We start from the raw sequence: 16,376 nt of genomic DNA on the forward strand, positions 1-16,376 counted from the left end.
TCCATGTTTTGCTTTCTTCTCTCCCATAGGTCAATGGGAAGGATTTATCTAAGGCAACACATGAGCAGGCAGTGGAAGCGTTCAAAACCGCCAAGGAGCCCATTGTGGTGCAGGTCCTGAGGAGATCCCCACGCACCAAGATCTTCACTGCTCACGAGTCCCAGCTGGTAGATGTGGGCACGCAGACGGATATCACTTTTGAACACATCATGGCTCTAAGCAAGATGGGCTCACCTACACCACCCGTCTCTGTGCTGGACCCGTACCTCCTACCTGAAGAGTAAGTAACGGTTCATGAAGCACTTGAAAATCCTTGCATTCCTTAACGTGGCATGTTAGAAGTAGTGCACAAACTCACCTTTACTTGCTGGTGATTGTGTACTCCCAGAAGTAGCCAGGATTGTTACACCATTGAGCCATAACTCAAAACATTTTCACTTTTTCCACACATTAGCCAGCCATTACTCACATGAGTAGTGCCACTGAGTCACAACACGGCCTCATAAAGCTCATTTTTTGTTGGCGTTTGATGGATAAAGTTATTGCTTCTTGTAATTCCTCTCACTGCCTCTTTGGGTTGCTTATGTTTTAACTTTATTTTTTATGGCTGCCATAAATTGTGTAATGCTAAGAGTCGCTACATTCTGTTCCAGTGTATTAATTACTTTATTATAACCCTGCAGCGATGTTACTCAAATAAATTATTTTCTAGGACTAAAATTACTTACCAGTGCTGTCATGGATGTTTTAGAATCAAATTTTAATTATTGTTAATGGTAGCTTGATGCTTTTGTACATACAAATAAAAATGACAATTATCTCCTGGTGCACACACACCACGCCCTCACATGCTGTTCCAGAGGAAAACAGCTCCCCAAGGAATCCATGCAAATTGCCTGTTGTCTTGCCACATACCTCCACAAAGTCAAAAGTAATTGAAAAGATTCTCAACATCTCAGTTGTTGTGTGTGGCAGACTGTGAGCCGTGCACGTCCTGGCTCTGAACAGGAGCCCCACCGGGAGCCTGAGCTGTGAGCAGCAGCACACAAACACACCCCAACACGCCCCTCCGGACATCGCTGTCAGTGCTCCTAGGAAATAGGATCTGACTACAAACAGGCACCGACCCTGTGCTGCTCCTGGGTGACTTTTATGGCATGTTAACATCCGCACGTTCAGCCGGGAACTGAGCCTCTGTGTGCAGCGTGTATTCCTTTCATGACTCCCAGCGCTGATTACTTGAAAGGTGGTTCAGTCGCATTACTGCATCGCCACCTATTCCCAGCCCATTGAAAATTCAAGTACAGCTGCATGTATTAGTGGAAATGCGTGACAAAAGGCTAGACTTGACCTTGTTTGCAGAGAACAGGCAGTGCAGCTTAGGGCACTTATTCTTGGACACTTATTCTTGGAGCACCTACTCTGCAGACCCCCGGACATATTTGCAGGAGGGGTTTTCAGTACCTCGTCAGCTACCTGTGACTTTCCAGCTGTGAAACCAAGCACCTTAGGAACATGGCAAAGATTAATTCATGAGAAATTATTTAGGTTGCAACATGCATGCATAATACCAGCTCAGTCCTATAAAGTAGCTTCATATTGCCCCATGATCATTAGACACAGGTTCTAAATGCTGGCCTCACTTTGAGCTCTAGGTGTTGGTCCTAACCACGCAGCCTGCCTCACTGCCATCCCTACATCCCAGGGCAGTCAGACAGCTTTTAAACCATGCTCTTACCTAGCATGTGCAAGCAAACAAAAAGTATTGCAGGTTTATGGAATGTGCCTAAAGCTTTCTTAACATTTCCTGTAATTTTTTCCAAATTCCATTTAAATAAATGTAGCCTGCATAGAACAACTTGGGTAACTTAACCACTTAGCAGATGCTGTTACTTAAATAGCCTCACACTTACACAGAAACATGTATCTAGTTAACAGAGAATTAAAGGGAGATACAAAATTGCAGCATATAAAAGAGTGATCACAAAAGAATTACACAGCTTAAACTTGCAAAGTGTAGATAGTGAAGCTGTCGGAGAGCTCAAGTTGTACAAAGCATCACGCCAATAGTGAATGGCAGCATGAAAAGAGTGGTGCATATTTAAGTACTATTTAAATCGTTATGCACAGCCTGTTGCATTCAAGTCAATCAACAAATGCTGTTGATTTAAATCCAAATAGTTGGGTGGCAAATTATTTTTATAATACTTGATTTGATATAATTTTGTGTCTTTGAGGCAAAGAAAAAATACCAAGCAGGCAGGCAAGGATGATTATATGTGCACCTCTATAAATAACCTGAGCTCACAAATAATCCAGCTGCACCCTGGCAAATATCTGCCCACCTGGCTGTGTCACCTCATACCCATTTATCCTGTTTTGCCACCATTCTCTCTATATTTTTTCCCCAAGTCAGTTCTATATTTGGAGAAAAATCACTAAGCAACTGTTAAGACTCCTTACAAGTTTCTCATTCATCATCAGGTGTCAAATGTTTCAGATACTTCTTATAATACACAGTTTTCTCTAATGCGTTTATTGGTATAAAAGTTGTATATATAATTAACCACGTGCAACTTCTTGGTTTAGTTGTTAGTCTGTTTCATGACGACTTGCTATAAGCTTGGAAGGGATTATTATCCTAGCTTAAGTACTGAGTGCTATCCTAAAACAGTTCTTTTTTTTTTCCAGCCATCCATCAGTGCATGAGTACTATGATCCAAATGACTACATGGGAGGAATTCATCAAGAAATGGACCGAGATGAGTTAGAACTGGAGGTACTTCATGTTTAGTAACCATTTCATTTACTGAAAGTAAATGGTCTTTATATCTTTATATAAGTGAAGAGACATTTTAAAGCAGTTATTTGTAGTAACATTACTCCTCAGTTACTTTGCAGACTGCAAACCGTACTGATACCTTTAGCAATGTATTTAACTGTGTGCTATGGAGTGCTGAGATCTTCAGCTAACAAACTGAAATAATGAATTCATTAATTCCATCAGTTAAATTCTGTATAACTATGCAGATTTAGACTTTCCAAAAATCTCAAAGACTTTGCAAGTTTGCTGAATGGCAGGACCTATTCCACACACTCACGGTAAAAATCTGTGAGTTTCCCTTAAATATTCCCTAGCTGACAAACATGTTCTTGATCATACTATTGGAAAGTATTTTAAGTTTACAAGACAAGACCAGAATAGATCTGACACTATACTAACCTGTTCCTCCCTTTTTCATTACAAAAGTTACATAAGGATACATATAAAACTATAGATAATGAAAGAACGAGACATGAAAGCATGCAAGTCCATTTTCCTACCAAATTTTTAAAAATCACTTGTGTTTTTAGTACTTCCATATCCCATCAGAAGTTCATTTTCAGTTTTCTCATTCTTAATTTTAATAACCTGTCCCCAGCTGTTCAGAGTACAACACAAATTGTTGGCTTTATTTCTGCAACTAGTGCTGCAACTTTAGCAGCACCAACCGAGATGCTTTTATTTGTTTATAATAAATAGCAGTAAAGTATCTCGTTACTTCTGTATACTGCCAGCAACGTCTGATCCAGATAATACATTCATGATTATCAGTAAGTGAACAGTTTACTCCTGCTTGCACTACTGATTTCTTAGATCCTGGTCCTGCTAAGGACGCTGTCAGAGTGCGTGATGCTGACCTATCTGTAGTCCTGTTTAAATCAGCAATACATTTATCAACAGCTTCAATGGGAGCAAGGTTCGGTCATTCTATGAGCATGAAGTTGTTCCCTTCTGTAAAAACGTTTGCAGGTTCAAGGCCTCAGTCCTCACAAACAGTTTGCAAGCTGCCTTCAAATTCTGCAGATCTGGTAGTAATTCATCTCTGTATACAAACCCAAATAGAAGTCAGGACAAAATCAACGTGCCAGTAAAACAAACCCTGTTCAAGGCTTTCCTTTACAAACAAGTGGGTTTTTTTTTCCTTAAATAAAAACAAATACAATATAGATTTCAGTCTTAAGGGAGAATGTAGAACAAATGAGTATTTTCTGGCAGTGTCTTTTCAAAATCTATCTTTTAGGAAATTTAGTATTGTGGATAAATTGTATTGCCTCCATTAGAAGGTCAACCAGTTGAGCTGAAAACAGTTTAAACACATGCACTTCAGTAGCCAGACGTTAATATGGCCTAAACCACAACATTAATAATTTTGACATTGATATAGTACTTGATGGCAAAAGGTGATCAGCTCAGTAACACGGGGAGATGAACATTAGAAAAGTCTCTGTAGCCTAATAGTATTTCTTAAAAACCACTAAAGATTCTTGTTCAAATTGTAGCGACTATGATCAATGGTAAGGTCAAAGTGCTAACAGGGACTCAACTGGCTAGTTGCTTTTTTGTTTGCCTTTTGATAGATATGCTTTAAAAGACCACAAAGGCACTGTTTCATTGACTGCAGCAGGAATGCCTGAAGTAAGAAAGCCATCAAGGCAGCCTTCTGGGTTTCTGTGTCCATAAAATGTGCTTTGAATTTAAATCAGAAACTCCTCATCTAAGCTTACATGATCTACAACTGACTGGTTGGTGATTTGTACCGAGTAAACAAGACAAAAAACAGCGAAACACCCGAGTTCACAACAAGCTGCTAATGTAAATAGTCTGTAGGAAGGAATTTATGCTGGTAGTATTGCCAAGGCACCAAATTGTGTTCTCAGTTTTCTCTCAACATTTATCTTAAAACCGAGGACTCAGAGGTAACTGCCATATATTCCCTACTTACTCCAAAAAATAAATACTTTCTTTTTTTTTTCAAGTTTATATGCCACAAGGAAAGAAGGACTAAATCCTGAATTCTATTCCATTCCTGGATTCTATTGTAAATTAAAAGTACATTTGTTTTTCACAGAGGCCCAGCCAGAAGTCATTTTGGGTTCATAAAGGAAGAATAATATCACTCCAGGCTTCCCCAGCAGCATTATGCGCTAATATTTTTATTCAAACAAGCATGTGGCCTAAGTGAGGGCTTTCTCAGTGTGCTCATTTTCTGACATTACAAAGAACATTCTAAATCAAAAAGAGGACTCATCCTCTCACATCGTACTTCCTGCCTTCACCCCCCTGATACCCAAGCAGCCTATCGGTCCCATTTCCTTTCTGAGTAGAGAACTGATTCAATTCAAGACAAGATTTTTCCTTCTGCTGTAAAAGCGCCAGTTACCAAAAGAAGCCCCCACACAGTATAAAAGGAAATAGTGGAATATTTATTTCTCTGTCATTCTTTCCTCAGTGAAACCTATTGATGGAGTAACAGAAAAGTAGGCCCTGTGGGCCAGGTATCTCAGAAGTCAGCACAGGAGGAAAATAAAAAAATTAAAAAGCTTTTTACAGAGAGAGACAAAAGGGCAAAGTACTTACTGTGCAAGCTTTGAACAATGCTTGCTGAATGTTTGAACTCTTTTTTTTTTTTACCCATCATTGTCCACTCATTCCACTTTTCTACTGCTCATTTTTGCCTTGTTAGAGAAAGGACTTTGATTTTTATGAATTTACAGGCAGGCCATAATTTTAAATCATCAGTACGATAATTTAATAATCTGTTGCAAATGAAGGATCTTTTGAGTTTATAGAGGTTAATTTACTATTACCACTTACTCCTAATCTATTATCGTGAGCAGTTGCAGGTATAATGTCACAGTGCACACTCATTTCTTCTTGCCTCACTACAAATGCCATATGGATTTCAGCTGCTAACTCTTTGAGCCCTCTTGGCCCTGCATTTAATATGCAGCTGAGAATCAAACAATTCTCCTGCACACACTCGTTTTTGGAATAGCATACAAATATTTCTCTTGGACATCTCTCAAAATGACACTTTTACCCGATCTAAAGAAGCAGAAGATTTTAAGTATTTGTGTGTGTAGAAGCTATATCATATATGAAGTTTTCACATCAGTCGCATTAGCACAGCCCCTGACACTGCCACACTTTGTGCATGCCACCGTTGTCTGCTAACTAATTTCTGCAGGTCGAGACCGGGTGTTGACAAACTTCAGTGTGTCCCTCCTGCGAGGTAGGTGGCTGATGCATTTAATAAGGCGGTCAGGATCCTATACAGAGCTCATTACGATAGTTTTGGAGCCCCAGCGGAGCACTAATACTCCTTTACCTCATGCCGGATGGATGGCACAGCGGACTAACCTGACAGAGCAGGTGCTGAGCAGGGGCTTTGGACGCAGCCCGGCCGCTGCTGTGCACGTGGTGCCTTTGCCTGCAGCAGGAGCACATAAGGCTGTGGGCTCACAGGATCAGGCCCTTGGGCTGTCCTGGAGTGCAACACCGAAGAGTGAGGAGTGACAAATGGCAAGTCTGGTGCCACCGTAAGAACTTGAACTTACGCCTTCAAAGGTCTTTAGGCCCACATTAATTCCTAGAGCTTAATTAATTCCTGGTGCAATTACACAAGCTACCACGGTAGCTGTACTTGCAGATGCCAATTGTCTGTTCTAGTTTTCCCTTTCATGTATCTGTGCATTATACAAATTCCACTCTGAACATGGGAAATAACCTTTGCTTTGAAGACTCTGGAGCTGATTCTTCAACTCCAACTGGAATTGCTCACTTTTATCTCTCAAATATTTCAAACCTTTATGATTATATTAAAACGGTATTGACGCAAAGACCTGTAGAAAGCAGCTGTTCCTACCTTCAAGTACACAAAATTATCATATTAGGGTAGTATCAAACCAAGTTATTCTGGTCCTACCCAAGGACTGTACCCAAGGGTAAGTATGTCAACGAATTACTCATAAAAATTCAGGTTCTAAACACCTGCTCTAAGAATTTTTTGTTTGCTTTAGTTTTTTGGTGCTTCATTTGAGCATGTTCTTAAAGCATATGTATCTCTTTTCCTTTTAAAACATATGCTATTTAATTTACCACATAGTTCATTACCTTCCAGTGTATTACAGATGATGTCTTGGATAATGCATTTTAAATGTAAACCCATACTTATTTTTTAATTATTATAACACTCTTCATACTTGTGCACTGTTGGAAAAAACACAAATTGTTTTTCAAAACATTCTGCAGGTAGGTATGAATTAATAGTCTGCTCCCTCCTCTCCAAGTGTTTGTGTTTAAACAGGATCTGTTTCAACAACGACCAAAGCCACCAAACCTTTTTTTTTAAACACTGTCACCACCAGTCTGACAAACATCATAATGAGCTACAGCATTAGTTTCTTGCCATTATTTCGCCATCATGCTTTCAAATGATTAATCTATATAAAAACCTTCCTTAAGACCCAAAATCTTCTTGTTAAAGCATGCAGGAAATGCAGGATTCTTTCTATGCCTGAATTAGGCCCAACTCACCACACTCCCAACTCGTCCCTAATTCACACCATGATTACATCTGGAATAAACGCATTGATTGCAGTGGTACTCCCAAGGATTAACCACAACAACTGAGATCAGAATCGCTTTGTCAATCCACTTTGTTTCATCTTTTCTACTGAAGAGTTTTTAAACCTCCTCTCTAGAAAGCCCCAAAAGCTTTAGAAATCTGGAAAAAAAAAAAAAAAAACTCACTATTAAAGCATTGTGTTCAAGCAGTAAGTAACAAAAGAGGGAGAAAAAGAGCAGCAGTTCACCATGGATACTATTGATTGAAACCATTTAAATACCATCTGAAATGTCACTGACATTTACAGCTACGTTTCTTGAAAAAAAAGAAATTACACATGTTGACAAGTAAATAACATGAGATTGCTGATCTTGGCAGCTGTCATCTAGACATGCCAATAAATTATTCATATCAGCTTGTTTTATTGTCTCGCCCCGTACAAATGGCACAGCGTGGGTCAAAACAGAAGAGACGTTCAGAAATAATGAATCGTGTTATCGGGACTTCTCCACTGCAGCAGAGGCCCAAGCACAAGCGCTCGGTGCCTCGCAGTGCAGCAGGGTCTGTCCCCAGCAGGGATGGCCCCAGGCTCGCTCAGGGGCTGTGCCCCCTTTCTCAACACGTGTCCCTCTGCCCCACCTGCCTGGTCCCACTCCGTCCCTTCCCAGCAATGCATTCTGACAGGTGTGAGGCACAACGTGGGCCCTTTTCAAAGCTTCGCTCACTGCCAGGCGCTCCTTAAGGGGAGTAAAAAACACTACTACTCTTGCTACAACTCCTCTACCTATGACAAACCATCCTTCTTCCCCAAGGAAGCATCCTCAGGACCGATGCAATAAGCTGGTTAAGTGTGTTGGGCTCCCGAGGGTCCTTAGGGTGCCGGGATGTCCCTCAGAAGGGAAGAGCAGAGCTGAGAGCTGCTTGTGTGGATGGGTACGCGGACTGCACGCCAGCCGGGAGCATCCCACAGCTTGGTGGGGCATCTCCAGGGTTTTTACATCCCCTTTATACCAACCAGTATCACAGAGCAGCAGGAAACAGGAAAAAAAAGTAACCCAGCTGAAGTCTTTGTGGCAAACAAAAGTGTAGAGGAAAACCATGTATTTTTAAGATGGCTTAAATGTCTCCAGGGCTAACATGACCACAAAAGAGCAGTGGAATGATAAAACATGACCTGCTCGAACCAGACCCTTGCAAGATACTGAAGCACTTACTGTATTTCTCTTACAATGCTGAATCCTTTGCTGACAATATCGATCTTCAGTCACACCTCAGAGAAACTTATTACAGCATTTCATGAAAATTACACAAGTTAAGGTAATCCAGTATTATATTTCTCTCTGAAAAGCAAGAAAATTTCCCTGCTTATAATAAAATATGTATCAGCTGTGGCAAATATTGAAATCATACTTTATAAGTATTTTAGCATTTGAAGTCTTACCACTACATGAAATATAGGTAATTTTTCTTCTTTAAGATCAATAAGAGGTCTATTTTCAAAATGACTTTGTATTGATTGAAGGGTCAAAAAAGCCCCAAGCATTGATTATCTGCATATAATCACGTTTTGCTCAGTAAGTTAACCTGGTCTACACAGTAAAATGAAAAGAGATGTACTATATCACTTAAACAAAATATTTTCATTGTATTTGAAAAATTGCTTCCATCAGTCACCAGTGTCTCACTGACAATGTCTTTTTCTTTTTTATTTTTTTTAACCTTAGGAAGTAGATTTGCATAGAGTGAACAGCCAGGACAAGCTTGGCCTTACTGTATGTTACCGAACGGACGATGAGGATGACATTGGTATTTATGTCAGCGAGGTAAGACTGAGCTGATTTCCATAAGACAAAATTTGTCTTCTAAACTGAAGTGCTGGGCATTTAAGACAAATCCCTGCTTCTGTTTGTACCATAGTCAAAAAAACAGCCAGAATGTGGTACTTGGAAGAAAACTAATTATTTTTCCTTTCCTCCAAACTGAGTGAAAGCCTGCATCCATTGAAGTCAAACTCCTACTGACTTCAATGAGAAGTTGGAGAGAGCAAAGACAGAGGAAGCAGGGTGAACGTTTTTTTTTTTTCCTAGATTTCAGTGCAGAGCACATCAAAAGATAAGTTTGACCCCTGAAATAGCAAGTATTTTCCTATAGTGTTTCCCATTTATTTCTCTTCTCACCATTCTTCTCTAAGAGTGACATAGTGTGATAGGTTTAAGGGTGATGTAATGCATATTGGCATGATTTTTCCTTAATTACAACATATCTTCCAATGGCATTAGGAAGCTCTGCACCAGTTTATAGTGCTAGAACCAAAGAAAATTAAAAATTGTCCCTGCTTCTTAAGAAATACAGTGGAAAAAATGTTCAAGCACACAACATTCAGAAGGCTCAAGAAGAAATGTTTTGATTTTGATTTAACCATTTTAACCTGCATTTCATTTTGTCTTGCATAAGCAAGGAAAAGTCCTGTAATCACTAATGAGACACAACAACGTAGCAGCAATGACAGACACACTGGCTTATCACATCGGTCATATTACTAATACTGGGTTTACAATGGGAAGTAAAAGACTGAGCTCTAAAACCACCAAAATGTTTACAATTGTCTTATTTTGTAGATTGATCCCAACAGTATTGCTGCAAAAGACGGTCGGCTCCGAGAAGGGGATCGCATTATCCAAGTATGTGTGTAAATGATCAAAAGCCTGCTAACGCACTACAACCTGCTGCAACCATTTCAATTCCATGACTTTGTTTTAGTGTATTTTAACAAATCATTCCTTTCAAATTGGTATTCATGGAGTGGTTTGGGTTGGAAGGGACCTTAAAGACCATCTGGTTCTAACCCCCCTGCCATGGGCAGGGACACCTCCCACCAGAGCAGGTTGCTCCTACAGTTCCTTTCAAAATTAATACAATTCCTTTTAACCTTTTGAAGACATTTCCCTTTCCTTTGCTATAGATCAGTCAGATTTTGATATTCCTGGCCAGGTAAAGCCCTACATTAGCCCTGCTCTTGTGGTAGCCTTCCATCTACCACAGAAAAACTCCATTCCGGCCCAAGCAATTGCTCGCCTTTGCAGAATCTCTCTGGGCAGCCCAATTAACGGGGCTGCTGATACTTGTTCAGCAGGCTGAGCCCCACTCCTGTATGCCAGGACGAGGAGCCTTCCCAGTGCAGCCCTACACCACGGGGCTTTTGTCAGAAGCAGTCTGTCTTCTGCACAGAGACTAACACAAGCAGAGGTCCACATCCCACGTAGTTTTTGGGAAGGGGGTTCACAGCCCACCTGCCCCACTCGAGGATCTTCCTTTCCACCCAGAGCTGACTCTGCTCCCTCTCTATCCATGTGAAATGATTTCACTCTGCTGCTCTTTTCTTTAAAGATCAATGGCATAGAGGTACAGAACCGAGAAGAAGCTGTGGCACTTCTCACCAGTGAAGAGAGCAAGAATATCTCCTTGCTTGTTGCAAGACCAGAAATTCAGGTACTGTAGCAACAGCAATAAGTAAATAAATAAAACCTCTTGAGTCTTAATTAAAGACTTGCTCTTTTACAGGAAGTGGTTCCCATATTTTGAAGAATTTTAACCTACCTAAATCTACCAGGTCTACCTAAAACCCTATTATACAGTTTGACTAAACATATATATGGTCTAAAATAATGGAATTCAGCAGTCACAATACTTCTATATATGTTTTGTATTAAAATCCAATTTATCAGAGGTTCAGTGATTTATGTTTGCTGCAATGCTATTACAAACATCGGCGTACAATATTATGGATGGTCTCAAGCCATAGCTATGAAGAATATACTGAACTCTAAATCCTATAGCTATTGATTATTCATTCATTAAAACACCTATTATTTAGCCCTTTATAACACCGTCTCTTAATGTAGTTAAAGACTGTCAAGAAGCATCCTCAACTGTAATAAAATGTTGAATCGGATCCCTTTATCAAACTGGGATTAGCACAACAAAGATGCTGAATAAAGAGCCCCAAGCACTGTTGTTTGATCTGTCTCTTGCTCCGTGTGCTGAGAGCAGCCCTCGCCAGTGCACCCAGAGACACCGGATCGTGCTCATGACTGTCTTGTTAGCCTCGATGTTTCTGATCTTTCCCTTGGAGATGGCTGAGGTTGGAAGAAAAAAGTCTTGCAGACCCACAGCAAGCATTTTCCACTCTGGCCCTTTATGCTGCCTCACAAGTGGTGCATTCAAAGCTTTGGGCCCTGGAGTATTTTATACATCCTAATCATGTGCAAACCAAAACAGCCCCAATGCTTAGAAATATCTCCAGGGATGAAAGGGCTGGTTTTGTTTCATACAAAGGGCTGCTGAAGATAAAACCATGCTGTTGGAAGTCAAGGTGGCTGTGGGGGGCGGTAGGGCAGTCAATGCCCACACTTCGTACAAGGGGATGTGTGCTTCCTCGCAGGACGCAGCAGCGCTGTCACAGGAAGGAATCTCCTAAGTTTTTCCAATCACCTTCCACAAAAAGGAACATAAGTTATATCAGTCTTCATTCTTTTGATAACATTTGGTTTGTTTTTCCCTCCCTTTTCACATAGCTGGATGAAGGATGGATGGATGATGACAGAAATGATTTTCTGGATGACTTGCACATGGACATGTTAGAGGAGCAGCACCACCAGGCAATGCAATTTACTGCCAGCATGCTCCAGCAGGTACTGCTGTTCTGTTGTGCAATGGTGTCACAACTGCACCTCGCACTCAATATTCCAATATTGAGCTTGACTGAATATACTTAGTGTCCCAAATGACGATCAAGGCAAAAAGACTTACTGCAAAAGTCAAGATATTACTTAACTATCCACAAACACCTTCTTGGGGATCCAATTGTTTTAAAATGTTACCTTTTTTATTTTGTCCATCAAGACGATATGATCACAGTTCTTAGAAATCCACCATTCTGGCTGTGGTCAGTGACAGAAGAAGCTAGGTATATGATAGAGAAAGCAGGCAGAGAGCTGACTTCTAAAATATCCCATTTGATATGCACATACTGAAAACAGCCTGCCTCCGAAACCCATAAAATCCAAATGGAGAACTCAGGCAAATGACTGAAATTAGGTCTATATATATGAGGAGAAAGGCAAAGAAAAAGTTTTTGCATAGCAAAGTTTATGCAAGGCCACAGATTTGGACCCAGATTCCCTGTCGCTCTGCCATGATCTATGCAATCATACAAGTTCATCAGTAGTTTTTCAATTTTTGTCTAGAGTTTCCTAAATCTACATCTGCTGTGGGAGCCACATTTTTTGGAGAGAGATTCTCACCTGGGCACCACAGTAGAACTGAATACTTTTGTGCACCTAAATGGGAACAGTACCATTTTGAACATTTGAATTCTAGTGTTGTTGCTAAATAACTGAAAAACAGACCTCAAATTCTTCTGAAAAGGCCATCCACAGCATGCTGTGTTTTCAGGCACCATTTCTATATGTTCTTACTAAAATGGAGCTTGTTTTCCATACAAGTAAAAGCCAAAGATGTGCAAGGTCTAACAGGTGACAGATAAAGAAAACTCTTTAATAAACACCCTGAGATATTTTATGTCCTTGAGATAATTTGTCTTTTGATCTTTACTGCTAGAAGAAGCATGAGGAAGATGGCGGTACCACAGACACAGCCACCATTTTATCTAACCAGCACGAGAAGGACAGTGGCGTGGGGCGCACAGACGACAGCACTCGGAACGATGAGAGCTCTGAGCAGGAAAACAATGCCGATGATCACACCACTTCCTCCAACACTTTAGGGAGCCAGAAGAAGCTGACTTACAGTCATGACACCCTCGGAAGTGGCGATATGCAGTTCAGCAACGAGTCGTTCATCTCAGCCGACTGCACAGACGTCGACTTCCTTGGCATCCCCGTAGACGAATGTGAGCGATTCCGGGAACTGCTGGAGCTGAAGTGCCAGGTGAAGTCTGCCAGCCCTTACAGCCTGTACTATCATAACAGCACTCTGGATATGAGCAAAAGCGACCAAGAAAGCGTTGACAAAGAGCTGGAGATGCTGAATGAGGAGCTGCGCAATATCGAGCTGGAGTGCCTGAATATTGTGAGAGCTCATAAAATGCAGCAGCTGAAAGATCAGTACCGGGAGCCCTGGATGCTGCACAACAGTGGGTTCCGCAACTATAACACCAGCATCGATGTTCGCAGGCACGAGCTCTCAGACATTACAGAGCTCCCTGAGAAGTCTGACAAGGATAGCTCGAGTGCGTACAACACAGGGGAAAGCTGCCGAAGCACACCACTCACGCTGGAGATTTCTCCTGACAATTCACTGCGCAGAACTGCGGAAGGCGTCAACTGTCAAGGTAACGAGGGGGCAGTGGCGTACAACGTCTCCCAAAAGAATTTATTGGCTGGCTCAGAAAGCCATGAATCCAGCACTGGTAAATGCCATTCCTCTGCTAAAGATCCCGACCTTGGCAAGCAGCTGGAAAGCAAGGAGAGAAAAGCCAGCGATGGAAGCAAAAGCCCTACGCATGGTCAAAAACCTTCTGGCTCCTACATCTCCCCGTACCATCACTCCCCATATAAGCATGCTCATATTCCTGCCCACGCGCAGCACTACCAGAGCTACATGCAGCTGATCCAACAGAAATCAGCGGTGGAGTACGCACAGAGCCAAATGAGCCTGGTGAGTATGTGTAAAGACTTTAACACGAGCCAGAGCGAACCGAGGATGGAGTGGAAAGTCAAAGTGCGAAGCGATGGGACGCGGTACATCACAAAGAGGCCAGTCAGGGACAGGCTGCTGAGAGAACGTGCCATCAAGATCAAGGAAGAGCGCAGCGGAATGACTACCGATGACGATGCCATAAGTGAAATGAAGATGGGCCGGTACTGGAGTAAGGAAGAGCGGAAGCAGCATTTAGTGAAGGCGAAGGAGCAGAGGAGGAGGCGTGAGTTCATGATGCAGAGCAGGCTAGATTGTTTAAAGGAACAGCAAGGTGCAGAAGAAAAGAAAGAGATGAATATCATTGAACTGAGCCACAAAAAAATGATGAAGAAAAGAAATAAAAAAATATTTGACAACTGGATGACAATCCAGGAACTCCTTACCCACGGAACAAAGTCACCAGACGGCACACGAGTGTACAATTCCTTCCTGTCAGTGACTACTGTATAATCGCCATTGCTAAGTTATGTACATAAAACGCTACCATTGGGGTAGAAATCAATGCCTCGTTCAATGTGGCAAGATTTTTGTATATAAGATACGGTCATCGAGTTTATAGTTCAAATACTGAACTCTACAACTGTGGGTGCCAGGATCTCCACCGTGAAGTGGAGAGAAAGTTTGCCCATCTCCTTCAAAGGCAATACTAGCAGTGCTTTTTGGAATACTGATTGTACTTTTTTACTTGTTACCTTTTACATAAAGCATTTAACTATCAGAAATGTATTAACCATACTTACACAGGTAATTTGCTTAAACTATATTCATATAAAAGGTACCCATGCTTTTCTTTGCCTAAAAAAACGCAAAAACCCCACAAGAGCAACTGCACATATGTATTTTTTGTGAAACCATATTTTGTGATACTATTTTGCTGTTGTTCACTTCTACACCAAGTGCTGTTTATCAATATTTAGCTCAAGGTTTAAACTCAGAATTATTGAATTCCTAACGGAGTCAGTCTCTTGTAATATTTAACATTTATCAAACAGCAGTCTTTAGAGTTATGATCAACATTTAAACATTTTTCCTTTTAAAGTTTCTAAAGAAAGTATATAGGTTTCATCTGAAAAGCCTGAAGCAAAGTACAGTATACTGCAGCTTTAAAGGATTTTAAAGCATGTTTGCAAATGTTGCAACCTATTGAAAAATGTGCATGTACAGCTAATTTGTTTATATAAGACAGTTTGTGGAATTTGAAAAGCCCATGGTAGTAACTGTTTGCTTTATAGATTTGAATGTATTGAATTATAAAAGCAGTTTCATGAAATCATCATTAGCTACAAACGTTAACAAGTAAAATGAAGTAAAATAAATTATTGTTTTATATTTCAAACAATTTTAAATTCTTTTGACTCCCTTCTGGTTTCGCCATGCTGAGTATTCTTTCCTGGAGCGTAGCTCCTGTGCTGCCAGGACTGCCTACCTGAGTCACGCCTAGCAGGCAAATTGCATCCTGACCCTCGGGGGATTTTGGATGGAGGTGTTCTTGAGGGAAGGAGACATGGAGGGAAGAAGCAAGAGAGAAGTAAGAGGAACATGAAAAGTAGAATCAAGCAATGCAGATAATAAACTCATGAGGCATTTAAGATGACCTGCAAGTGAGAAAAAAACAGGACTTCTACTCTCCTGTTTTGTTCCATAATTTGTAAAACTGAGCTACGTACATAAGCATGGGTTTGCATTAAATACAGACAAATAATTATATAAATTAAATATATGAGTTCAAACAAATACATAAATTAAAACAAAAGAGATAGGGAAAAGGACAAAGAGTAAATGTCAGAAAGGTATCTCACTTTTTCTGTTTTTCTATTTCTAATTAAGAATTCAAATATAAATTGGAATTTTTCTGGATAAATGGTAAACTAGACTCATTATGAATAGCTCCCAGATTCTTCATCCCCCTCTTCCTTTTTGCTTGCTGCCACAAAAAACTCTCACCCAAACCCTTCTAAATCTCTGTTCTGAACTCTTCCACCATAACTATACAGAGTAAAAAAAAATATAACCTGAATGACAGAGGTTAAAAACTGGAAGGGGAGAAATTAACAGCTTCTCAGTGCCTATTTTATCAGTTATCACGTAGCAAGCAACAGACCTGTGGTTTTTTCCCCCATTCTCTTTGTGGATTAGCATCGAATTAGCATTGAATATATGTCTACCCTATTCTACAGTGAGCTATTTTACATACTGGAAAATACGTCGTAAGCCAATGTAAATCATCACTGCCCCTTGAAATCTGACACTCATATCAGTAATCCT

At 40.6% G+C, this 16,376-nt stretch overlaps 1 protein-coding gene across 2 annotated transcripts in view; it reads left to right on the forward strand.

The window, feature by feature from the left end:
* The window catches only part of PDZRN3 (PDZ domain containing ring finger 3), a 131,969-nt gene extending 116,525 nt beyond the window's left edge, over positions 1–15,444 (forward strand). The window contains exons 4-10 of one of the 2 annotated variants that reach the window (XM_035546945.1): positions 30–280; positions 2,692–2,779; positions 9,116–9,214; positions 10,010–10,072; positions 10,779–10,880; positions 11,966–12,082; positions 13,011–15,444. In XM_035546945.1, coding sequence (XP_035402838.1) covers positions 30–280; positions 2,692–2,779; positions 9,116–9,214; positions 10,010–10,072; positions 10,779–10,880; positions 11,966–12,082; positions 13,011–14,561 — 2,271 coding nt within the window. In that variant the 3' untranslated portion in view covers positions 14,562–15,444. The remainder of the gene's footprint in view (positions 1–29; positions 281–2,691; positions 2,780–9,115; positions 9,215–10,009; positions 10,073–10,778; positions 10,881–11,965; positions 12,083–13,010) is intronic. The other variant, XM_050712780.1, reaches the window with a different exon arrangement.
* Positions 15,445–16,376: the final 932 nt, after the last annotated feature.

Source organism: Cygnus atratus, chromosome 10 (assembly GCF_013377495.2).
Source record: "Cygnus atratus isolate AKBS03 ecotype Queensland, Australia chromosome 10, CAtr_DNAZoo_HiC_assembly, whole genome shotgun sequence".
NCBI lineage: Eukaryota > Metazoa > Chordata > Aves > Anseriformes > Anatidae > Cygnus > Cygnus atratus.